Source organism: Equus caballus, chromosome 12 (genome assembly GCF_041296265.1).
Source record: "Equus caballus isolate H_3958 breed thoroughbred chromosome 12, TB-T2T, whole genome shotgun sequence".
NCBI lineage: Eukaryota > Metazoa > Chordata > Mammalia > Perissodactyla > Equidae > Equus > Equus caballus.
The window spans coordinates 48,084,575-48,109,879 of NC_091695.1; the positions used below are offsets into that span (position 1 = coordinate 48,084,575).

Consider the following 25,305-nt stretch of genomic DNA (forward strand, 5'->3'; position numbering starts at 1 on the left):
TGGCTCTCAGAAGCAGGGGGACCATAAACAGACGCACGGTCAGGCTGGGGGGCTCAGCAGCAGCCAGCCTGTAATGTCCCCGCTCATGGGAGCTCACCACGTGGCCGTACCTCCCCACGAAGTGACTTGCCCTTGGTGTAACTCAGTCTTCTGCGCCACGCCCCTTCCTGCTGCCTGGCTCCTCCATGGCTCCCGTTTCCCGCAGGCCTTTCCTGGGTGGCTCAAGTGATTCTGATTCGTGTGTGCCTGTCTGTCTCTGTCCATGTGCACATGTGTGTGTCCCTGCCCAGCTGTGGCCACTGGGCTTCTCTGCTCCCTCCCTCCACCCTCAGTGGCTGGTGGAGAGCTCAGGGAGGCCCGAGGACCCAGGGCTCTGGGGGGCTGGGGTGAGCGGGTGGTCACCACTGTAGAACTCACTGTTTCCTGTCTGGGCCTTGTCTTCGGTCAGAGTCTGTCAAATGGCCTCCCCACGCCCTGTGCCGGCCTCATGGGGCAAGGGACGGAATGGGGGCACCGTACAGATCTTCCTGGGCCTGCCAGAGGCAGTTCTTAGCCAGGACTGGAGGCCCTGGAGAGGAGAAGCTGGGCTGGCAAGCCCATGGGGCAGGCGGGTGCCAGCCAGGCTGCCTGCTCACAGGACCACCGTGACTGCTGCCTTGGTGTGTGGGTGTGAGTGTGTGACAGGATAAGCTATGACTCTGGGCCACCCCAGGTCCCCTTGCCAGGCTCGGAGCTGGCACCTTGAACACCCTGCAGGCAGCCCCACAGCCCAGACTCTGGGGCATTTGCAGCCGGCAGAGGCCCCAGAGAGCAAACCTCAGATGCCAGTAGGAAGCGAGCCTGGGGTGGGCATGGGGGCGGGGTGGGAGCAGCCCCTCACTCCCATTGTCCCACCACACCCTGGATGGACACCTCCCCCACCGAGAAGAAGGATCGAGCTGCGTCTGGTTCTCTCAGAAAAAAAAGGACAAATGAAACATCTGGTGCCCGGGGTGGCGCCAGGAAGTGGCATGTCATCCCCATCCTGGCATTTTGTTGAGGACCAGCCTCAGTGGGAGCTTCCGGCCTTCTGAGGGCTGGTGCAGAGCGATGTCGGTGGCCTGGGTGGTGGACCTCCTCGGGGATGGGGCAGGCGGGTGGAGCAGGGAGGCCACGCCTGGCCTTCCCGTGGGGTGGGCCTCTTGGCCTGCTTGTCTGGCTGGCGGGCCCTGGTCCTCCAGTGGTGCTGAGCTCCTGTGCACAGCCCGGTGGACTTGCTTCCTTTGCAGTGTTAAGTTTGGGAGACACAAGTGTCCGCTGCTCTGGCACTGGTCCTCTGGCCAAGCCACGTGGCCGTCTGGTGATGAGATGTCTCCCTGGCCACCGTTCACAAGGTGGCAGGTCTTGAGTGGAGGTGGGTTCGGGCTGGACAGATGCTCATCCTGAGTTTCTGGGGCCTTGACTGCTGACTGCTGCCCCTCTTCCTTGCAGGTCACTGTCACCACCATTGGCTATGGAGACAAAGTGCCCCAGACGTGGGTCGGGAAGACCATTGCCTCCTGCTTCTCCGTCTTCGCTATCTCCTTCTTCGCACTCCCGGCGGTAGGTGCTCCATGTTGCGTGGCGTCTCCACCGCTCTCTGGCTTTCCTCTACACTCTGGGGCTGGCTGGGGGTCCCCTGGTGAGCAGACTCACTCATGGCGCGGCACATTCAGAACCCAGCTCACCTGCCACAGGGCCTCTGGAAGCCACCTGCCCTCGTGTTCCCAGCCCCCAGTGGGGTCCTTTGTAGCAAGTGTAGGAAGCGGCCTAGCATGGTTTGATGGTGATCGCTGGGCCTTTCGTGGCAGACGGTGGGGTGCAGCCTAGCTTATTTGGTCCCTGAGGGTAGGGAGGAGGTGCCAATGTGGCTTCAACATGACCGCGGAGGTGGGGTCCATGTGCCTGGTGAGGGAGGGAGCTGTCCTATGCTGTTGCCTGGGAGGGGCTTCGATCCACGTCCTTTCCAGAAATCATAGACTGTGAGCGTTAGAATCTTCTAGTTCACTATGTATGTATGTCGGCATGTGTGTTATGCGTGTATATGTGTGGTATGTGCATAGTATGTGCATGTGTGTTATAGACCACATAGTGTGTGTATGTGTGTGCATGTGTATGTGTGTATATGTGTCACATAGGTATACATGGGGCGTGTATTTGCATATGTATGTGTGTCTATAGATCATGGATGTGTATATGTGCTGTCTCTGTGCAGTACATGTATGGCATATGTGTATTATGTATGTCTAGGCATGTGTGTGCTGTCCAGTATATGTGTGTAGTGTATGTGCATGTGTAAATACATCACGTAGGATGGTATGTGTGTGTATATGCACATGCATGTGCAAGTGTAGGTATATGACTTGATCTCCTCTGCAGGTGGGGAGCTCCCTCCCCAATGAGCTAGTCCTCTTTATCACAGGGGCAATCCTGAGGTGGCAGCAGCAGCCCCCTTGGATGGGGCTGCCTTCTGCCCAGGCAGACTGACTGAGCCAGAGGTGCCAGCCTCGTTTGTGGGGCCTGCGGTGCCAAGCAGGCCGGGCCTCCCCAAGCCAGTGACCCAGTGTCCACCCTGTCTCCCCAGCTCCTGCGTTCTACAGGCCAGGCCCGACCAGTGGTCACCTGTGTGACCCGAGCCCTGGTTTCTGTCCCTTCCTAGGGGATCCTCGGCTCGGGCTTTGCCCTGAAGGTGCAGCAGAAACAGAGGCAGAAACACTTCAACCGGCAGATTCCGGCGGCAGCCTCGCTCATTCAGGTGACCCACCGCGGCGGCCTTGTTGCTGTCCTCTCACATCACCATCGTGTTGCCTTGTGTCCGTCTGGGCAAATACAAGCTAGCGTCCATTCTGGCAGTCAGGAACCCCTCTCCGCCCTGAAGTGACCGACCCATGAAGCTCCCGAGACCGTGTGCTCAGATCTCTCCAGAACATGGAAGAGCCACATTCGCAGCACAGACGTGCTCACCTGTCGTAACTTCTGCTGCCGGGAACCATCCAGCAATGCTGGTAGGGTGGGCCCAGAAGTCGGGGGAGTCCGCCGCCATCCACTGCAGCTCCCACTGAGGGTCACATTCTGCAGGCTGGGCTGGGGGACAAGGAGGTGGCCTGGCCGGTGCTGGATTTGGTGTGGCTGGTTCTTTGGGCCCCTCACCTCCTGGCTGCAGAGGCCAGCCTTGGTGTCATTTCTCTCCCTCATCTTCTTCCTCTTTCTATGGCCGCCCCTGCTCTGCATGGGGGCAGGTCTGGAAGGGAGGAGTAAAGGGTCCCCCCGTGGTCAGGGCCCTGCCTGTGCAGCCTCAGTGTCTTCTGGGCCACTCCCAGCACCCACGGGGCTCAATGCTCTTGGGTGACGGGAGGTGAGGACCAGCGATCTGACAGCACGGGCCGCACTCTGCATTCACAGTGCCCGCTTAGCTTGCAGAAGACCCAGCTGCTGCCCCTACAGGGCCCGTGGCTCAGTGTGCCAGGCCTTCAGTGGTGGGCAAGGGGCTCCATGTGCCCTGAGGCCTCTCATTGCCTGGTGAGGAGCCAGGCAAGTCAGCTTCTCACTCCCCTCACCCCAAGGTTGCTGTAAGGAAACCTTCCCAGAGGCTCCCGGGCTGGGGGGCCTGAGGAGGCAAAGCCTGAGAGCAGTGGGGAAAGGAAGGTTCTGGAGATGGGCGAGGAGGCAGGTGGCCCTGAGCCCCCAGACACTCAGCTCTGGTCTGTGACCCCAGGCTCCTAAAACACACCAGAGAACTGGGCAGCCCTTTTAATGCAAACGAAGACTAACGCACAAGACCCATTTGAAAATCTTGTCTCTGAGAGTCTTAGTCGCTGGCCCCTGCAGGGGCTAAGTGGGCCCAGGGCCTGCCTGAGGAGCAGGCGGGCAGGGGCTTCTGGAGCATGGGCGTCGTCATGTATCTGGCCATGGATGTGGGGCCCTCTGCCTAGCGGGGCAGCAGCAGCGCACATGTGGCCCCCGCCCCGCACACCCAGAGCTGAATGCCCCCCGGGGGCCTCCGGCAGGGCCCCAATGAGGGGTGGGCAGCTGTCCGTTGTTCAGCCTAAGAGCCGTGGCTCAGCCCAGGTCTCTGCTCGCTCCTCTGAAGCCCTTCCGGAACCCACCGTCTGGGGCCTGGACATTATACCTGGACGGGAAGGAAATAAAAGTGGCCATAAAGCTGAGGGGCCGGGCCCCTCTCAGGCCCAGTTTTATGACCCCACAGTTTCTCCTTTCGGGGAGACCATAAATCAGGCCCGTAAAACCGGCCCAGCCTGCCGTGGGCAGACCGCCTGCAGGACGGGAACATGGGTGGCTGTCCTGAGGAGCCCTGGGCTGCTCCCAGGAATCGCACACCTCGGGAATGAGCATCTCTTAGAAGGCAGGTTTACCGGTGAGTTCAGGGGGTGCAGATGCACCCACGGCAGAACGACTGGAGCTGGGGCCTAGGGCAGCGCACATGGTGTGAACCAAGGCAGGAAGCACGAGGCAGCCAGGCGATGTCGTGTTTGTGGGCAGGACATGCACAGGCTGCTTGGGACCATGGGATGTGGAGGCAGCTTGGCATGGATGTGGCAGTGGGCCTGTGGCCCTTTCCTGATTGTCCTGGGTGCATGTGAGGGCTACACATGCCCCCCACTGGCTGCCATGTCTTCCTGGGTTCCCATCACAAGGGTGAGATGACTGACCCCAGGAACCCTGCCAGCGTGCCAGCACAGTCCCTACCTCGTCCTTCTCAGACTCCCATGGCCGCCAGCAGTGACAAGACCCCCAGGATGTATCCTCATACGAAGCTCCTGGCACCCCCTACTGTCCCATCTCTGCCCACCTAGATGTGGCACGGCCTCCCCTCAGGTCCCCTGCCGATGGCATCTCCTCCTCTGGGTCATCCCCTGCATGGTAGTCACCTCTAGAATGGACCCATATGCCATCTGGAGGCTCCTCCCAACTGCAGGATGGTGCTGGGACCCGTGGGCCCTGCCTTGTGTCTCTGAGAGGGGCCTTGCTTCCTGGCCATTCAGTCTCTCCTCCCACGAGCCCCAGGGGCCCTGCTCCTCACACTCTGCCTGGTCGCGCCCCCCCAACCTCTTTGCTGCAGCCCGTCCTCACTGGATGGACCCCCGCTGTCCAGTTCTGCACCTGCCTGTGCACTTGCTGTGCATGCCTGGAAAGGAGGCAGACAACTAGGCATCTCCAGGGCCTGATGCGGGGCCGGACTGCAGGAGGGCCCGGTGGGTGGAGGTGGCGGCAGATGGATTGCAGTTCACAGGGGAAGGCCTCTGTGGTGTCTGAGCTGCAAGTAACAGTCAGTGTGTCAGGCCATGAGCTGCCTGACATAGGAAGGGGCCAAGCCAGGCTGTCTAGGGCATGAATAGGCTCTGGGAGGTGAGGGGCCATGCCCTGAGCCTGGGGAGAGGCGGGGCTGGCACACAGGATGCCTGGCTGTCCTGCCAGGAGGGATGCACAGGCAGGATTCGGGGTGGGCTGCAGCTTCTCTGCCTGAGGCCCCGTCCGGCGCTCAGCAGGGGACAGCCTCTCCCTTCTACTGGTTTCAGACGGCGTGGAGGTGCTACGCAGCTGAGAATCCCGACTCCTCCACCTGGAAGATCTACGTGCGGAAGCCCTCCCGGAGCCACGCTCTGCTCTCCCCCAGCCCCAAGCCCAAGAAGTCTGCCATGGTAACCAGCCCCCACCTGCCACCAGAACGGGGGCACTCACTAGTGGGTGGGGAGGCCGTGGGAGCCACAGCTCCTGGCTAGGACTTGACCCTGGTGTTTCAGCTCAGTGTAGCCCACAGTGGACGTCAGCACCATTCCAGTCACTGAGGGTGTACACCCTGTGCTGGGCCCCCGCCATGCCAGTGTCCCCAGGCTCCGGAGCATGTGGGACTGGCTGCTCCAAGGCCAGGGCTTTGGGAGGTCCAGAGGGAGCCCCCAGGAATGGGACAGGCTGGATTCTGGCCAGCTGCTGGAGAGAAGGCTCTTGAGAGGGCCTTGATGTTGGGCTTTCCGTGCTGGGTATGGCGGGCGGCAGGGGACAGAGGTGGCATCCCAGCTCCAGGAAGAGGGTTTTGAGGTCACAGTGCAGGGGAGTTCCAGCAGGCTTGAGGCGAGAGTGTCTGGATTTGACTGGAGTAGTGAATGAAGGATGAGGTCGGCTGGCAGCTTCTGCCCGTTTCTGGCTGCCTCTGTAGGCTTTGAACCCACTGTTCCCTATGCTCGAATATTCTCCCAGATTCCCACATGGCCTGCTCCCTCACCTCCTTCAAGTCTTCTCCTCGAAGAAGTCTTTGCTGGCCCCCATTGATCCTCTCATCACAGGCTCTGACCCCCTGCTGGCCACAGCCTTTGTCACCACCTGCCCCGGTGTGTTCTTATATATTTACGTTTGCCAGTTTCCTGCCACCTGCCCATGTTGGCCATGAACTCCCAGGGCAGCAACTGGGCTGAGCCCCACAGGAACCCTGGCAGCACCATAAGCCACTGCCCACCTCGTCTGTGTGTGAGGGTGCTGGAGCAGAGGCCCAGCTGGTGCTGCCCCTAGGTGGGTGTTCTGGGGCCGGCGGAGGGCCTGGCACAGGATGCCCAGGAACCGCCAATTCATTGTCTTTTTTTTAGGTAAAGAAAAAAAAGTTCAAACTGGACAAGGACAATGGAGTGAGTCCCGGAGAGAAGACTCTCACGGTCCCTCACATCACGTGTGACCTCGTCTCGGAGGAGCGGAGGCCAGACCATTTCTTGGTGGAGAGCTGTGACAATTCTGGTAAGAAGCCTTCATATAGGATGAGGAGTGGGGACAGGGCCTGGACCCTCAGCTCCGACCCACCAGGGCTGGCCAGGGCCACTGGGGTTTCAAGGATGCCCACTGCTCTCCCAGACCACTTGCTATGGTCCCATGGACGTCAGGTGTTCCAAGCCTTGCATTGGCTCCTGCTGGCCCAGCATCTGCCTGTCAAAGTCCTAGGGCTCCTTCCACCCATGGCATGTCCCTCCAGGAGGCCTGCCCCCACCCTGGAGGGACCCCTCTTCCTGTTCTGTTCCAGACTCTGGGCTGCTGAGAGCCAGGCCCTGCCTTGGTCATACTGTGTGTCTGGTGCCCCAAGTCTGGCAGAGAGGAAGCAGCACATACATGCTGACCCCCCATTCCTGGTGGAGTGGGGACCGGGGGTCCAGAACCAGCACTGTGTGTGCCCGCAGCTGTCCCCTTCCTCAGTGCTCTGTGCATTTGCTCTTCTGTCATTTCTGTGTCCATCCCTCCTCTCTTGGACCTCTTCCCAGCACCCAGCAGAATGTTCCAGCACCCACCAGAACATTCCAGCTTATTCGTAGTTGTGAGGATAATGTCACTGTCTCAAGCACAGCAGAGGATGACAAGTTCATGTTGTTCCTGACCCTTTGTGCTTATGGGCAGCTGGCGCCTGGCCCGCCAAGCTCTTGGTTTGTAGGCGGCTGACCCATGATGGGTCCTGCGTCTGGTCACTGTCCCCTGGCAGAAGGGTGGAAAGCATTCTGGAGAGGGGTTGCAGCCACTCCCTGCTTCTTGGGGCTACTGGTGGACATCCTCCTTGGGAGTTGGCTGGGCAAGACCGAGCCTGAACACCCACCCCACTGGGTGCTGGGCTACCCGTGGCCTCATCACATGCCATTGAGATTTGGCTCTGGCCCGGCCACATCACTGGTGAGCCCCTGAGACGTCCTCCCCGCCTGGCCACTAGAGTGGGCACAAAGGACAATTGTGCCAACAAATGCCCAATGCCCCCACAACTCCGGATTCAGGGGCAGACCATTGTCGCGATGCAAATGGGGGCTTTCTGCAAATGCTAATGGGCAGGTCGGGCGTGGGGAGAAGCATCATTTGCTGTTTGCTGAATACGGAGCAGCCCTAAACGATGCTGTCCATTCAGCCTGTTGGTGTTGAGTCCTTAGTGACGTCTGCGGAATGTTAATGAGGCGCAAGTGCAGGGAGAGTCAGGCGCCTTTTGTGGAATGCTCCCGCACGGAGGAGTTTTTCCTTTCCTGCCAACTCGATAAGTCAGCCCAGCCCGGAGCCACTGGCTTTTTGGAGCCTGAGCTGTCGCCCTGGCCCCGGGGGATTCAGAGTGGCCCCCGCCCCGTGGGTTACCTGATACTCCTGAGTCCTCCTCGCCCAGAGGCCCTTGAGAGCCCTGGTGTGGGGAGACAGGGTGCTAATCCCAGGGCAGATGCCATCACTGGGAAAGGCCTGCAGCCCCAGTTCCCATGTGGTGGGGCACGACAGCCATGCTGAATTCCACCATCAGGCCAGACCCAGGCCTCGAAGCTGAACCTCGCCAGGGTGCACTTTCTGGGTGCGTGAAGGGGCCTGTTAGGCAGGAGTCATCCCCATCCCAGCACAGTGCTTGTCCACAGCAACGCATCCTATGCACAACGCCCACTGCCCGCCTCTCGCCAACCTCGGTGGTTTCTCTCTGTGTCTCAAGCTCACAGTGTCTCTGGGCTTCTGTCTTGTGACCCTCAGGCCCAGTGTCTGAGGCAGAGCTGCCCACTCTCATTCCTGACGGATTCCAGAGCCTGTCTGAGCCACTGTAATTCCTGGATGGATCCCCATGTTCCAGGAAAATGCAACTGGCAGCTGGAGGACTTGCTCACGGGGAGGGATGGCACAGGCAGCAGGAGCGCCCCCTTCAGTTTCTATCCTCTTGCAAGTCCTAGTCCTTCAATTGCTCACCCTGTCTTGGCTCACCAGTGACTGTTCATGAGGGCCTGCTCTGTGCAGGGCCTGAGTGAGGTCCTGTGGGGTGGCAGGGTGTCCTTGCCATCCCAGGAGGAAGATGGGCGAAGCAGCAGTGTGGCAGGGAGTGTGGGCCTCTGAGGGATGGGTACCTGGCTTGGCCTGGTCAGGCCTAGGAAGGCTTCTTGGAGGAGGTGACATTAGGGCTGAGTACCAGTGCTGGGGAGGGAAAGGAAGGGCATGAGCAGCAGAGCAGCTTGGACAGAGGCGCGGGGGCCAGCTGCTCTCTGCGCATCTCCACACAGTGGCCAGGCAACATCATCTGTAAAGTGGGTGCTGACCTTGCTGCCTCACGGAGAGGCCCATGTGGGCTCCCAGCGCACTCAGTGCTGTCTGGGTCACCCTGGCTCCTGACTCGAGGTCTCGGGTGTGTGGAGTGACCAGGAGCCCCCAGGCGTTGAATGGGCCAGATCTCAGAAGTCCACGGAGCAGGAGTGGCTGTGGGTGAGCTACACTGCTCCCCTGGGGGAGCAGAGATGGGGGAGGTCAGGGACCATGGGCAGGACACGGTGGCAGGCCAGTCCAGGACCTGAAGTGATATTGTCACATTGGGACCCTGGGGAGGAAGAGGAGCTAGAAACCAGCGGGAGGTGGAATCTGGGGACTCGGAGACCCCGGGTACAACAACGGAGGGCAAAGCGGAGTTTAAGATAGGCTACTGGGGAAAGAGAGAGGCCATTTACTGTCATCACAAAACATTTCAGAGAAACAATGAAGTTCAGAGAATGACGTGCCAAAAGCCCGAGTGCTGGGGCAACACGCATCCAATGCACAGAGGCCCCGGCCTGCACTGGGGTTCTGTTGCTCCCACTCACCACTCACGTCGGTGAGCTCTTGTGAGCCCACTCACGGGGTGCTCTGCAGCGGCCTCCTGCAGCTCGCTCTCTGTGCTGCCCACCCTGCCCGGCCTTGCCTTTCACCTCTTCCCCCTTTTGAGGCTGTGCATGCTGATTCTGCATTTTTGGTAGGTCCCACAGGATTCTCTCCTGAATGCTCCGCTGACTGCCATCCGCAGTTGATCCATGGCCCCTGAAACTCACCGGGGCCCGGCGTGCTCTAAACCCCATGGCCTCTTGCCTCTCCCATTTCACGGGCCATTGCTGTCCTGTGTTTGGGTTTCACCTTTTCCAGCAATCCTCTGAATTAGTCACTTGTTGTTGTTGTATACAGTTGAGACTTGCTTATACTTACCAACAGATTTGCCAATTTTCCGTCTCACAGTTTGGATTTAAGCTCGTTCTTCCTGAAGCCTTTGCTTTCTTCAGTGAAGGTTCGTCGATAGGCAGCTCAGTATTTGTTTGTCTAGAATGTTTGGATTCTGCCTGTGCTCTCAGATGATGGTTTAGTTGGGGAGAAGGTTATAGATTGAGATATGTATTTTCTCTGAACACTCGGGAGATATTCCATGGTCTCCTGGCTTCTGTGCACTGCGGAGATAACTGACAAGTAGGGGATCCTTGCCCCTCTGGCGACTCTGAATACCTTCTCTTTGACTTTGATATTCTGTCATTTCTCTACAGTGAATCAAGGTGAATTATTTTTATTTATTCTGCCTGCAATTTGTTGTGATTTCTGAATCTGAGGGTTTGTATCTTTCATCGTGCGGAAGATCAGCCCCATCATGTCATGGAATGTTAAAAATATTGCCTCCCCTAATCGCTCTAGTCTCTCCTAGAAGCTTCGACTTGGCCATCTCGTTCTGCCCTCTTTGGCTGTCTCCAGTATTTTCCATCTCTGTCTCCCTGTGCTGCATCCTCGGTGGCTTCTTTCTGGTTTATTAACTTCAGATGTATCTAATCCAATGGTTACTCCATCCATTGAGATTTTAATTTCAATTACCACCTATTTTTTTCATTTCTGTTTGTACTTGTATGTGGGGTTAATCTGCTTGATCTTAGCATCTTGTGTCTTCCTCGTAATTTACATTACAACTTTGAATTTTTAGGTCCTTTGAACATGCTTATTTCATCGCCTCTGTCTTATAGCTTCACCATCTGTGGTTCTCAGAGTCTAACTCTGCTCACCGTGGCTTCTCCTGACTCTTGCTCGTGGTGTCTTGTTTTCTTGTGGGTTTGTAAGCTTAGGTTGTGGTGGCGGTTGTTATCTGTGGGGTTCCTGTGTGCCCTGATGGAGGGGACCAGGTTCTCTGGAGAAGTTGTCCCTTTGCTTGTACAGGGTGACCCAGTGAACCAATCCAGAACCTCTGTGGTGTTGGTTTATAGCTATGGATTTTCGAGACAACTGTCTAGCATAAATACAAACCCAACCTCTTGTAAGAATGAGCCTAAGCTACACATATCAAGAGGAGACTTTTGACTTATCTCCAAAAAAATAGGCCAAGACTAGTGAATTTCCTTTTTTCCTCCATAGCCAATGCACGGGTTTGCCTTGTTTGATTTGGGGCTACTATTGGCTCAGCCTTTCTAGGGGCCCAGGTTTATAAAGGGAGCTTCAGTTACCGACTCTTGCCTCGTGCTGGTTCCAGGCCCTGCCTCTTCTTCTTGGGGGCCAATAAAGTCCACACTGCATCTCCTCAGGGGGGCAAACTCCCAGGACCGCCTGCGTGTCAAGACCAGCACAGTCTGTTTGCTGCAGCTGCTTCCTCCCTGGCCCGTGGGGACCCCTCCCTGCCAGGCCTGCGCACTGGTGCCGTGGAGGGACATTTCTTTCGTCTCAGCAAGCCTCTCAGGGAACTTGTAAGGAGAGGCTTTTCATGGCATCAGGTCCACTTGTTGCCAGAAACAGAAGTCCTCAGCTTAGTGGCAGGAAAACAAGGGCAGCCACGAGCTCCCCATTGGCAGATGGCCAGGCAGCAGTGTTGCAGGTTGGAACTTTCCTGGGGGTCCCTCGAATCACCTGGAGAATTTTACTTTTAACACAGACTCAGAAGCCCACCCGAGATTTTGAGCCACAGTGCCTTTGGGGAGGCCCAGGAATGTGCGTCTGTAACGAGCCCCCCAGGTTACCCTGAAGCAGGGTGGCCCTTGGATTGGCACTGGGGACCTAGAGGGTGGGGTCCAGCACCAGGTCGCAGGGAAGCCAGAGCAGGGCTTCTGTGACTTCCTCGGTCTCACCCGGGTCAAAGTTTCCTTGTTCGGGACAAGAGCAGGGTCCCAGGCACCCTCCTGGCATCTCTACCCCTGCTCTGGTCTCAGGGTGTGAGGTTGGCCCAGGCTCTGGAGACGACTTCTGATTATAACGTCTGGTGACCATCCTGGGTGCCAAACATCAGTCATGCCAGTCTCAGGGTCCTGGGGAAGCGGCCCCCACAAGGTCTTGCAGGCTGAGGGCCTGGGATTCCTTGCGTGGGTGCAGGGATGCGGCGGAGCAGGAGGACAGGCTGGACCAGGCTCCTCTGGTGTTTCCTGAGCTCCTGGATCAGAACCTTCTCGTTGCCGCCCCCCGCCCCCAACTGCTCACTCCTGTCCCTTCCTTTCCACCCCCATGGCTTTGGTTCTCTTCCAGCCTTCAGGCCTCCACTCAGGAGGATATCACTGTACCCTCCTCACTGCCTCCCCCATTCTGCTCTGTGCGGCCAGTGAACAGCTTAACAAACGTGTCTACCTCACACCGAGGTCCAGGCAGGCTGTGGTGCTGCTCAGACCCTCCGGAATTCCCCATCCCCTCCAGGCCACTGTCCGGAAGTCTCTCTGAGTTTCGTGACACCTGGTCCTGCCTCATCTTTTGAGCTCGCACCTCTGCCCTACTAACCAGGCCCTGTACCCACCCACAGGTGGCTTTTCCACCTGGTCACCTTTGCCCAGAGGACTTTCCACCACTGCTCACCTCTTCAATTTGTCCACTCTCAAATTTCGAAAGACGCTTTTTCTCTGATTAGGGAAGTTGTATATGTTTCTCATAGAGCACATGAAACATCCAGAAGAGAATAATGAAGAAAGAACAGTTGCCTGTTGTCTTACTGCCCAGAGGGAGCACCTGTTAGGGTTTTGACATATGTCCCCCCTGCCTTAGTTTTAATGAACATACACACCCGGGTTGGTTCCACCCCAATCGTTCAGTACTATTCCTGCTTTTTCACTTGTTATGTGATTGTTACCACATAGCATTTGAAATTCTTTTTAAATTGATTTTTGTTGCGTCTAGTCAAATATTAATGCCAGTGGCTTCGTGTTCTTGACTTGCTGCATTAGGAAGGACCTGTGGACTAATTTGGAACTACAGTGGGGACACATTTCTGGTTTTGTCGGAACTGGAGTCAGCACTTTACTGTTTTGGTTGATGTTCCTGGTTCATAACTCTTCCTCTGTCAAAGAGGAAATAAAATCTCAAATTACAGAATATTTAGAAAAATAATAGCAGAAACACTTCATATCGGATCCTATAATATATATTTAAAGGATTTAAATGATTATTGATAATATAATTGGCAGATACAAGATCAATATGCAAAAGTAAATTCTATGTTCTAGCAGCAAATAATCTGAAATTGGCATTTTAAAAATACCACTTACAGTAGCATTAAAAATATGAAATACTTAGAGATTAATCTGACAAAAGATGTGGGTTGTACCCTGAAACTACAAAACATTGCTGAGAGAAATTAGAGAAGATCTAAATAAAGGGAGAGGTGCACATGTTGGCGCATCACAAGACTCAATGTGGATCTCTAAATTGAACGTAGTGTCAGTCAGGATCCCAGCAGGCGTGCTGGAGAAATTAACGAGCTGATTCTGAAATTCATAGGAAATGAAACAACCTAGAATACCAGACAACTCTGAAAATGAACAAAGTTGGAGGATAGCACTAGCAGCATGGTATGAGCATAAAAATAAGCAAAGAGATCAACAGAACAGAATAGAGAGTCCAGACAGACCTACATACTCAGGGACAGCTGATTTTTGCCAAGGTGCAAAGAGAACTCGGTGAAGGATAGTCTTTTCAACAAGTAGTGTTGGAACAACTGGATATCCATACACCAGAAAATGAACATGGATCTACAGCTTGCATAATATATATAAATTAACTCAAAATTTATGATAGACCTAAATTTAAAGCCTAAAACTTATAGAAGAAAACATAGGAGAAAATGTCTGAGACTTTGAATTAAAGATTTCCTAGACCTGACACCAAAAGCACAAGCCGTAATAAGAATAAATAGATTAGACTTATGAAAATTACAACCTTCTCTTTGAAAGACATGATTAAAAGAATGAGAAGACAAACCAGCAATTGGGAGAAAATATTTTCAAATCTTACATATGATAAGGGACTTGTACCCAGAATATATGAGGGACACTTACAACTGAATAGGAAGAAGACAAACAGCAAATGAAAAATGGACAGGGGGCCGGCCCCGTGGCCGAGTGGTTAAGTTTGTACGCTCTGCTTCAGTGGCCCAGGGTTTCACTGGTTGGGATCCTGGGCACGGACATGGCACCGCTCATCAGGCCATGTTGAGGCAGCATCCCACACGCCACAACTAGAAGGACCCACAACTATAAATATACAACTAACTGCTGGGGGGTGGATTTTGGGAGAAAAAAAAAAGCGAAAAAAAAACCCACAAAAAACATTGGCAAGTTGTTAGCTCAGGTGCCAATCTTTAAAAAAAAAAAAAAGGGCAAAAGGTTTGAACAGACACTTCATCAAAGAAGATATGTGGTTATGTGGTTAAGCACGTAAAAAGATGCTCAACATCACTAGTTATTAGGGAAATGCAAATTAAAACAACAATGAGATACTACTGCACAATTATTATATTGGCTAAAATTAAGAAGATTAACCATACTAAGTGCTGGCAAGGATGTGGAGGAAATGGAACTCTCATACACTCCTGATGGGAATGCAGAACGGTGGAAAACAGTTTGGCAGTTTCTTAAAGTGTTAAGTATAGACCTGCCATGTTACCCAGCCATTCTAGTCCTAGGTATTTGTCCAGGAGAATTAAGAGCAAATGCACATACTGACACTTGTGCATGGAATGTTCATAGCTGTTTAATGAAAACTGGGAACAACCAAATGCCCATCAATATTTGAATAAATTTTTTTTAAGTTGTAGTGTATCCATACAATGGAATACTACTCAAAAATAAAAAAGGAATAAGCTATTAATACACACAACAGCCTGGATGAATCTCAAAATAATTATGATGAGTGAAATAAACCAGACAAAAAAGGAGTACATACTGTCTTATTCTATTTATATAAAACTCTAGAAAATGTAGACCAATCTAGAGTGACAAAAAGATCACTGGTTCCCTTGGGGTGGGGAAGCGTGGGGACAGCGTCGGGAGGAGGAGTGCAAAAGGCACAAGGAACTTTTGGGGGCATTGGATATGCTCGTCATCTTGATTGTGGCGATGGTTTCTTCACGTGTCACAAGTTACCAAATTGTATGCTTTCGACATGTGCATTTATTATATGTCAATTACGCCTCCATGAAAACATATGTAAAATAAAAACATTTCACATAGCAAAAAAATACCAAAAATCATTTTAAAAAATCATAACCTGGGGAAAATTGTTGCTACTTACATCACAGACATAGGCCTAATTTCATCGATGTATTAAGAAGCTCTTGTAAATCATAAAGATAAAAGGATAAAAGGTATAAAAACAGTTCTCAGAAAAGGAAATGCCAAGAATTTTTAAGCATGAAAAGATGCAGATAACCCTACTTATGATGAGAGAAATGCAAGTTAAAGCAATGGGACTTTTTTACTTCTCTGATTATTGAATTTTAAAGCGTTTGATGACACTCTATGGGCGTGCGTGTACAGGGAAACCCTCCACTTCAGTGATTGCTGTTGGGAGAATAAATTGATGCAACCTCTGTGGAGACGCATGAGACAATTTCAATGAAAATTAAGAAGCATATGCCCTTCAACCCTTCCAGAAACTTATTCTACACCGACAGTGCACATTTGCAAAATGATCCATTATGAGGATACTGATTTCTGCAATTGTTAAATAGCAAAAGATAGTAAACCACGGACATATCCATCAGTGGAGCTCTCCTTAAAGAAAGTATCGCATATCCATTGAACCAGTCGTTAAAACTGTGAAACTGTCCTCTTGGTGCTGATGAAAGACATCCGGGATATCTGATTCTAGAAATAACAGTGTCTCAGGTTCAGAAGAGTGGGAAAGCTGCCGTGATGTGGGCGCAAATACATTTTACAAAAGGGAGATCTGTCTGCCTTGTCCTGTGTGCCGGAACACTCCGAAGAACATTGGATTGATCTTCTCTTTAAAAGTTAAATATTAGAACTAAGTGGTTAAACTATCTGGGGCTGGTACGTGTTTTAAAGAACTTTAATCTCCTCTTAGTCTGTTTTATGGTAATTTGTTCTAAGTAAATTTACTGCCTCTTTGGGGGTAATTTATTCATTGCTATTTAATTCTGCCAGGGTTTCATTTATGTCGCCACTTGGTCGAAACTAATTTTCTCCTTTAGTGGTTTAATGTCTTCCGTCACTGCCTCTCTTTTTTTCTTGCCTGAGCTTTTATAGCTTTCTCTTTTTTTGTTAAGCTCATGAAAGATTTATCTATTTCATTTTATTTATTATACTTTTATTATCTTATCAGAAAACTACCTTTTTGCTGTTTTTGTTTTCTATTTCACCAATGGGGGCTTTTATGACTATTAACTCCCTCTTCCTGGTTAACTTTCTTCATTTTCTTAATTTAATTAAGAGTAAAACTTAGTTCGTTTATTTAAAGTCTTTCTTCTAAAAGACGTTTTAAAGGTTATAAATTTTCCTCTGATTGTAGCGTTAGCTGTGACACATAAATCTTACAATGAAATATGTTCCTTTTCATTGCTTTCTGGATGGTTTTTACTTTGTATTTTTATTTTCTCTTTAATCTAGGGTTCATGTAAGAAATGTTTTCTTCATTTTTGAGCAGTACATTTTTTATCACTGTTATTTATTTCTAATTTAACAAGCTTACAGTAAGAGGATGTGGCCTGTGAAATCTCTCCTCTTTTTTTTTTTAAGATTTCATTTTTTTCCTTTTTCTCCCCAAAGCCCCCCAGTACATAGTTGTATATTCTTTGTTGTGGGTTCTTCTAGTTGTGGCATGTGGGACGCTGCCTCAGCGTGGTTTGATGAGCAGTGCCATGTCCGTGCCCAGGATTCAAACTAACGAAACACTGGGCCGCCTGCAGCGGAGCGCGCAAACTTAACCAGTCGGCCACGGGGCCAGCCCCAATCTCTCCTTTGTTTTAAATGAAGATCTTCTTTGTGTCCAAGTACGAAAATGAAATCACCACTCAGCCTGTAACACAGGTATCAGGTGTGTTATTAATTTCAGTGGATGTTGCCAAGCTGCTTTTCTCCAGGGCAGTCTGACCTTGCTTTCCCACAGGCAGGGCTCCCTTCGTGACATCCCTGCCAGCCACCGTCAGCAGAGCCATTTTCCACCTTTTCAGCAGGGTGGGGCCGTGTTTCTCCACTGCAGCACTATCAATATTCGGGGCAAGATCAGTCTTTGATGAGGGGGCTATTATATGCATTGTGAGATGTTTAGCAGCATCCTTGGTCTCTGCCAGGGAGCCAGCAGCACTATCCCCTTGGTTATGACACCCAAAACGTCTCTAGATATTGCTAAAAGTACCCTGGGGGTAAAATTACCCCAAGTTGAGAACCACTGGACTGAAGTGATAACTTAGAGTTTTTTGGGTTTTTTAAAAAGCTGTTTATGTGTAAATAATTTTGAACTACAGAAAAACTGCAAGAATGAGGTAGAAAACACTCAAATACCTTTTACTAAGATTCGCTTCACTGATTGTTAACATTCTGCTTCATTTATTTTATAATTTGTACCCCTTTTCTATATGTATATTCACGTAACACTTTTTTCTGAACCATTTGAAAGTAAATTGCACACTTTATAGCCCTTTGCCCCTAAAGGTTTTGCTCTGTATTTCCTAGAAATAAAAGTACTCCCCTTTAAAGCTACAACATGGTTAACCTCTGCAATTAAATGTTGATCCAGTCCATTTACCTAATCCACCATCTATATTCCAGTTTTGCCAGTTGACATGGCAATGTCCTTTGGAGCTTTTCTTCCTCCAACGCAGGATCCATTCCAGGGTCAGTATTGCCTTTTGTTGTCATCTCTTTAGCCTCCTTTAATCTGGAACATTTCCAATGTCTATCTTTTATGACATTGACATTGACATTTTGAAGGATACGTTCCCACCTCCTGGGCGGTGGAGGGGGGAGTTTGTCTTCTGTTTCCTGGTGGTTAGATTCAGGTGTGCATTCCCAACTGGAACACTCCGTACCTCTTGGGGTATCACGACTCGAGGCACATGATGCCATCTGCCCCTAATTGGTGCTGTTACTTTAATCACCCAGTGGAGGCACTGTCCTTTTGCTCCACTGAGCAGTTACTTTGTTTTGCCTTGTAACCAATAAACAGTCTGGGAGAGATACTTTAAGGCCATGCAAATATCCTGCTCCTTATCAAAAAATGTCTCCCAGATTTAAAGGCTTTCTGGAACCAGATTTTATTAGTGGTTGCAAAATGGCTCTCCAACTCCAGACCCCTTCCACAAAAGTACTGGGAAAAAAATGCCGTCCAGCTAGAATGGTATTCCAAGAGAAAATATCTCAACATTCTACTGTGATAAAGGCCTTCTTTCTCTCCCAGTGATTTATTTCCATGGAATTTATTATCTATATGCATAGGCTACTGAATTTTTTATTATAACTTTTTACTGTCCTTAATTACTTTGATATTCAAATTGTCCCAGATGTGGCCAGTGAAAGCCCCTTTAAGCTGGCTTCTGTGTATTTGTGACATGCTCGCTTATTTGTTTATTTTTTTAAGCATTTCTTTATGTTCTGGAATAACAAGATTCAGGCTCATTTTATACCCACTCTGCCCCAGCCCTCGAATGAGCCAATTTTCTGAGTACTGGTTCCTTTTAATGGGGAATGAAATCATTAGAAACCAAAGTCTGGTCACTGGGTCTGCTCATTGCCACTAGGTCTCTTTTCTTCTAGGCCCTTTCTGTGCATGGAGCTAAGGAAATATATGCATATATATGCACATGTAAATTCACACTGTACTTACATACATATACATGGACACACAGACACGCACACACAGAAATATATTCACACTAGAACTCTTGAGTCCACGCCCATGTCTAGTTTTCCCCCACGGGCACTGAGTTCTTCCTTCTTTGGGAGTCCCTTCGTCCACAATGAGATGCTTGGTTCCCAGCCACATCAGTGCACAGCCTCACTGCTGTCTACAGTGCATCTAAAATACTTTTCTTAATTGCTTCGTCCTTATCACTACAAAATCAAACCTACTGAAAAGAGTCCAAGATTTGTTTGTAATTCTCGGCCTCACCCTACTCGAGACTGAGGGTATACAGTCAAATACTAGCTAGAGTCTCCAATTACTTGCATTAGTGATTTTCTCCTTCTCTCCCTCTCTCTCCTTTCAATGTGGTTATGTTACTCATTTGAAAATTAGTTGGGTACATTTCATTTTTAACTTGTTTTTTAAAACACCACTTTATTGAGGTATAATTTACATACCATAAAATTCATCCATTTTCAGTGTAATTTTAGCAGTTTACTAACTTGTGGAATCATTACCACAATCTAGGTTTAGAATACCCCCCACCCCACCATTAGATCCATCGTGCCCGTTTATAGTTAATCCCTGTTCCCACTTCCAGCCCCCAGCAACCACTAATCTACTCTCTAGTGGTCTCCATAGCTTTGCCTTCTCTGGACAATTCGTATAAACGGAATCATAAAATGTAATCTTTTCTCTCTGGCTTCTTTAAGCATATTTTTGAGGTTCATCCAAGTCATACCAAATGAAAGTATTTCATTCCTTTTTATTGCTAAAAAGTATTCCATTGTGTGGATATAGCACTTTGTTTATCCATTCATCAGTTAAAGGATATTTGCATTATTTCCACCTTTTGGCTATTATAAATAATGCGGCTATGAATATTCACGTGCAAGACTTTGTGTGAACACATGCCTTCACTCCTCTCGAACCGACACCTAGGAGGAGAATTGCTGAGTCAAATGGTAACTCTCTGTTGAACTTCTTGAGGAACGGCCACTGTTTTCCGGAATGGATGCGCCATTTTCCATCCCCCCTCACCCCGCCCAGCAATCTGCGGGGGTTCCCATTTCTCCGTATCCTTACCAATATTTGTTATTGTCTGTCTCCCTTGTTACAGCCATCCTATTAGGGGCTTCGCCCTACTGGTTTTGATTTGCATTCCCCCAGTGATTCATGCTGCTCAGAACTTTTTCATGTGCTTATTGGCCAATTATATATCTTCTTGATGAAATGTATGTTCAGTTCTTTTACCCATTTTTAAAAATTAAACTTTGTGTTTTCAGACATTCACACGCAAGCATAAGAAATAATACAGAGAGATCCCATGCACCTTTTACATAGTTTCTGCCTGTGGTAACATCTTCTGAAACTCCACAGTAAAAACTAGGATAGCGACATCGAGACAGCCAAGATACAGAACATTTCCATCTCCACAAGGATCCCTGGTGTTAGCTCTCTTATAGACACACCCACTTTCCTCCCACTCCCGTCCCTCCTTAATCCCTTGAAACCACTAATCTGTTCTCCAATTCTATAACTGTCATTTCAGGAATGTTATATAAATGCAATCACACAGCACATGACGTTTGGGACCGTCTCTTTTGACTTAGTCTCTTAAGACTAAGTCTCTTAAGAGTCGTTCAAATTGTTTTTTGTATTCTCAGTTCACTCATCTTTATAGCTGAGTAGAATTCCATGATATTGATGTACCACAGTTTGTTTAGCCATTCACCCACTGAAGGAAATCTGGGGTGTTTCCAATTTGGGGTTATTATAGATTGTGGTAGGCTGGATAATGGTCCCCAGAGTATTCCAGTCCTAATTCCTAGAACTGTGACTATCACCTTAAATGGCAAAGGAGACTCTGCAGATCCTTAAATTGAGGCTCTTGAGATAGAGACATGATCCTGGATTATCCAGGCGGGCCCACGTCATCAGAAGTGTCCTTAGAAGAAGGAGGCAGAGGGAGATGTGACTTTAGAAGAGAAAGGTGGTGTTACATTGGAAGCAGGGGGAGAAAATTCAATGCGGTGCGAGGAATGGGTCTTGAGCTAAGAAATGTCGGTGGCTCCCAGAAGAAAAGGCAAGGAAACAGATGCTCTCCTCCAGCCTCCACAAGGAGTCAGCCCTGCCAGTGACTTTTAGTCCCATAAGATTCATTTCAGACTTCTGGCCTCCAGAACTATAAAAAAAGAAATCTGTGTTGTTTTAAGCCACTAAGTTTGTGGTAATTTGTTACAGCAGCAATACGAAGCTGATGCAGTCATGCATCGTTTCATTTCATGATGGGGATACATTCTGAGAAATGCACTGTTAGGCGATTTCATCATTGTGTGAACATCACAGAGTGTACTTACACAAACCCAGATGCTGTGGCCTACTACACACCTAGGCTCTATGGTACTAATCTTATGGGACCACTGTCGTATGTGTGGTCCCTCGTTGACCAAAATGTTGTTATTCAGCACATGATTGTGCACGGATACAGCTGGTAAGAACATCCATGTACCAGTTTTTGTGTGAACATAATTTTTAATTTCTCTTGGATAAAAGCCCAAGAGTATTACTGCTGAGTTGCATGGTAGTTGTACGTTTAGTTTTTTAAGAAACTGCAAAACTTTTCCCAAGTGGCTTTGCCATTTGATGTTCTCCCCAGCAGTGTAGGAACAATCCAGTTTCTGTGTCCTTGCCAGCATCCAGTGTTGACACTATTTTTAATTTAACTATTCTCATAGGTTTGTAGCAATATCTCACTGTGGTTTTAATTTGCATTTTCCCAATGCTAGTGACATTGAACATCTTTTCATATGCTTCTTTACCATTTGTATTTCCTATTCAGTGAAATGTTCCTTCACATCATTTGCCATTTTCCAGTTGGATTTTCTTTTTTCCTGAGGAAGAGTCGCCCCGAGCTAACATCTGTTGCTAATCCTCCTCTATTTTGTATGTGGGTCACCGCCACAGCATGAGTGCCAATGAGTGGTGTAGGTCCACACCCAGGAGCCGAACCGGGCCGCTGAAGCAGAGCACACAAAACTTAACCACTAGGCCATGGGGCCAGCCTCCCAGTTGGATTTTTATTTTAACTATTAAGTTTTTTTTTTTTTTGAAGATTTTATTTTTTTCATTTTTCTCCCCAAAGCCCCCTAGCACGTAGTTGTATATTCTTCGTTGTGGGTCCTTCTAGTTGTGGCATGTGGGAAGCTGCCTCAGCGTGGTTTGATGAGCAGTGCCATGTCCGCGCCCAGGATTCGAACCAACAAAACACTGGGCCGCCTGCAGCGGAGCGCGCGAACTTAACCACTTGGCCACGGGGCCAGCCCCTTTAACTATTAAGTTTTGAGAAGTCTATCTATCTTCTAGATGCTAGTCCTAAGTCAGATATGTGGTTTGCAAATATTTCAACCACTCTGTAGCTTTCCTTTTCATCCTCTTAACAGATTCCTTCACAAAGCAAATATTTTTAATTTTGATGAAATCCAATTTATCCTTTTTATGGATTGTACTTTTGATGTCAGGTCTAAGAACTCTTTGCCTAACCCTAGACCTGAATATTTTCTCATAGTTTTTTGATAACTGTTCAGATAAAATTCAGGTACCATACAATTCACCCATTTAAAGTATACAATTCAGTAGTTTTTGGTATATTCCCAAAGTTGTGCAACCATCACCACAATCAGTGTTAGAAGTGTCATCACCCAGAAAAGAAACCCAGTACCCTTGAAACATTACCTCCCCACCCCTCATTCTATCCCCTTAAGACCTAGGCAAACACTTACCTACTTTCTGTCTTAATGGATTTGCCTATTCTGGACATTTCATAAAAATGAAATCATACAATATGTGCTCCTTTGTGACTGATTTCTTTCACTTAGCATAATGTTTACAAGATTCATCCATGTTGTAGTATGTAAAAGTACTTCATTTCTTTTTATAGCTGAATAATATTCCATTGTATGGATATAGCATGTTTTATTTATCCATTAATCAGTTAATGAGCATTTAGGTTGCTTCCACCCCTTGACTATTATGAATAATGCTGCTACGAACATTTGTATACAAGTTTTTGCGTGGATATATGATGTTATTTCTCTTGGGTAGATATTTGGCGGAGGAATGCTGAGTCAAGTCGTAACACTATGTTTAATTTTTGAGAAACTAACAAACTGTTTTCCAAAGTGAGTGTGCCATTTATATTCCCTCTAGCGATGGATGAGCACTGTACATTTTCTCCGTATCCTCACCGATCCTTGTTATTATCTGTCTTTTAAAAGTTATTATTATAGCCATCTTAGTGTGCGTTAAGTGGAATCTCATTGTGGTGTGGATTTCCTGACTAAAGATGTTAAGCATCTTTCCATGTGCTTATTGACCATTTGTGTGTCTTTTTTTTTAAAGATATGTCTATTCATTCCTGGAGTAAATCCCACTTGGTCATAGTGTATAATCCTTTTTGTCTATTGCTGGATTTTATTTGCTAGTATTTTGTTGGTCATTTGGCATTTATTTCATAAGAGTTGTTGGTCTGAGTTCTCTTTTCTTCTTATGTCTTTTTCTGGTTTTGGTAGCAAGATAATACTGGCCTCATAGAATGTGTTGGGAAGTGTTTGCTCCTCTTCTATTTATTTATTTATTTATCTTTTTGGAAGAGTTGGTAAAGAATTAATAGGTATTAATTTTTTTTAAATTTTGGTAGAATTCACCAATGAAGCCATCTGGGCCCACTGGGATTTTATTTGTGGGTAGTGTTTTGATTACGAATTAAATCTCTTTATTTGTTATAGGTCTATTCAAATTTTCTACTTATTTCTGACTCGGTTTTAGTAGTTTTTGACTTTCTATGAATTTTCCCATTTTTTATACGTTGTATAATTTATTGGCATAAAATTGTTCATAGCATTCCTTATAATCCTTTTTATTTCTATAAGGTCAGCTGTAAAGTTCTCTCTTTCATTTCTAATTTTAGTAATTTCAGTCCCCCCTCTATCTCATCAATATAGCTAAAAGTCTGTCAAATTTGTTGATCTTTTCAAATAACCAAGTTTTGATTTTATTGACTTTATTATTTTACCATTCTCTATTTCATTAGTTTCCACTCGAGTTTCTAGTATTTCATTTCTTCTGCTTGTTTTAGGTTTGTTTTTTTCTTCTAACTTCCTAAGGTGCAGAGTTAGGTTATTGATTTGAGGTTGATTTTCTTTTTTAATGTGGGCATTTGCAGGCATAAAATTCCCTTTTAGCACCGATTTAACTGTATCCCAGGAGTTCTGATATATTGTGCCTTCTTTTTCATTCATCTCAAAGTATTTTCCAATTTTCCTCGTGAATTCTTCTTTGACTCATTGGTTGTTTAAGAGTATGTTGTTTAAATTCCACATATTTATATGTTCCCCAAATTTCTTTCTGTTATTGATTTGTACTTGCATTCCATTGTGCTCAGAAAACATACTCTGAATTAGAACAATCCTTTAAAATTTATTGAGGTTTGTTTTCTGATATAGCTTATGGTCCATCTTTGGGAATGTTCCATGTGCACTTGAAAAGACTGTATATTCTATGATTGTTGCCTGTGGGGTTCTAGAAATATCTGTTGGGTCTAGTCGGTTGATAGTATTGTCCATATCTTCTATTTCCTTACTGACCTGCCTGTTTCTTCTATACGTTACTGAAAATGGGCTATTGAAGTCTCCAACTATTCCTTTGGCTCTCTGTCCAAGCCTGTGGGTCTTTGCTTCATGTGTCTGTGTTCTATTGTCAGGTGCATATATGTTTCCACTTGTCATTATCTTCTGACGAATTGACCTTTTATCATTATAAAATGTCCCTCTTTAATACTAGTTACATTTTTTCTTTAAAGTCTACTTTGTCTGCTTTTAGTATAGCACTCCAAGTGTCTTATGGTTACTGTTTGCATGACCTATCTTTTTCCACCCTTTTAATTTCAATCTCTTTGTATCTTTAAAGTATGCTTCCTGTAGACAGCCTATAGTTTGGATCTTATGTTTTTGTCCAGTCTGATAAGCTCTGCCTTTTCATTGCTTAATCCATTCACATATTATGTTACTGATATAGTTGGATTTATGTGTGCAGTTTTACTTTTTGTCTTCTGTTTCATGTATTTTTTGTTCCTCTGTTTCTCCTTTACTGCTTCCTTTTGCATTTAGTGATGTAAATTTTAAGTTTCTTTAGTTATTCTTGGCTATTTGAGTTATCTCCTTAGTGGTTGTTCTTGTAGTTATCATATACATCTTGTCAGAATCTACTTCAGATTTACACTAACCTAATCCCAGTTAGAGACAGAAAAGTTACTCCTATATTGCTTTATTCTGTTTTACCCATTTCTGTGGTAATATTGTTAAACATATCTATGTATGTTATAAACCTAACAATACATGGTAAAAATTATTATATAATTTTATGTATTTATAGAAAGGAAAGCAAACATATATTTGTACTGTTAGTTTTACT

The 25,305-nt window shown here is 47.9% G+C and overlaps 1 protein-coding gene and 1 long non-coding RNA gene across 8 annotated transcripts in view; both read left to right on the plus strand.

Moving 5' to 3' along the window:
• Nucleotides 1-25,305, plus strand: part of KCNQ1 (potassium voltage-gated channel subfamily Q member 1) — a 344,780-nt gene that overhangs the window by 102,216 nt on the left and 217,259 nt on the right. For all 7 annotated transcript variants that reach the window (XM_070228554.1, XM_070228556.1, XM_070228555.1 and 4 more), the window contains 4 exon segments: nucleotides 1,471-1,581; nucleotides 2,678-2,773; nucleotides 5,556-5,678; nucleotides 6,618-6,762. In XM_070228554.1, coding sequence (XP_070084655.1) covers nucleotides 1,471-1,581; nucleotides 2,678-2,773; nucleotides 5,556-5,678; nucleotides 6,618-6,762 — 475 coding nt within the window.
• LOC138916458 (uncharacterized) lies at nucleotides 17,758-20,072 on the plus strand. The gene is made up of 2 exons (XR_011423770.1): nucleotides 17,758-17,828; nucleotides 19,955-20,072. It is a non-coding gene; the product is annotated as an uncharacterized lncRNA (long non-coding RNA).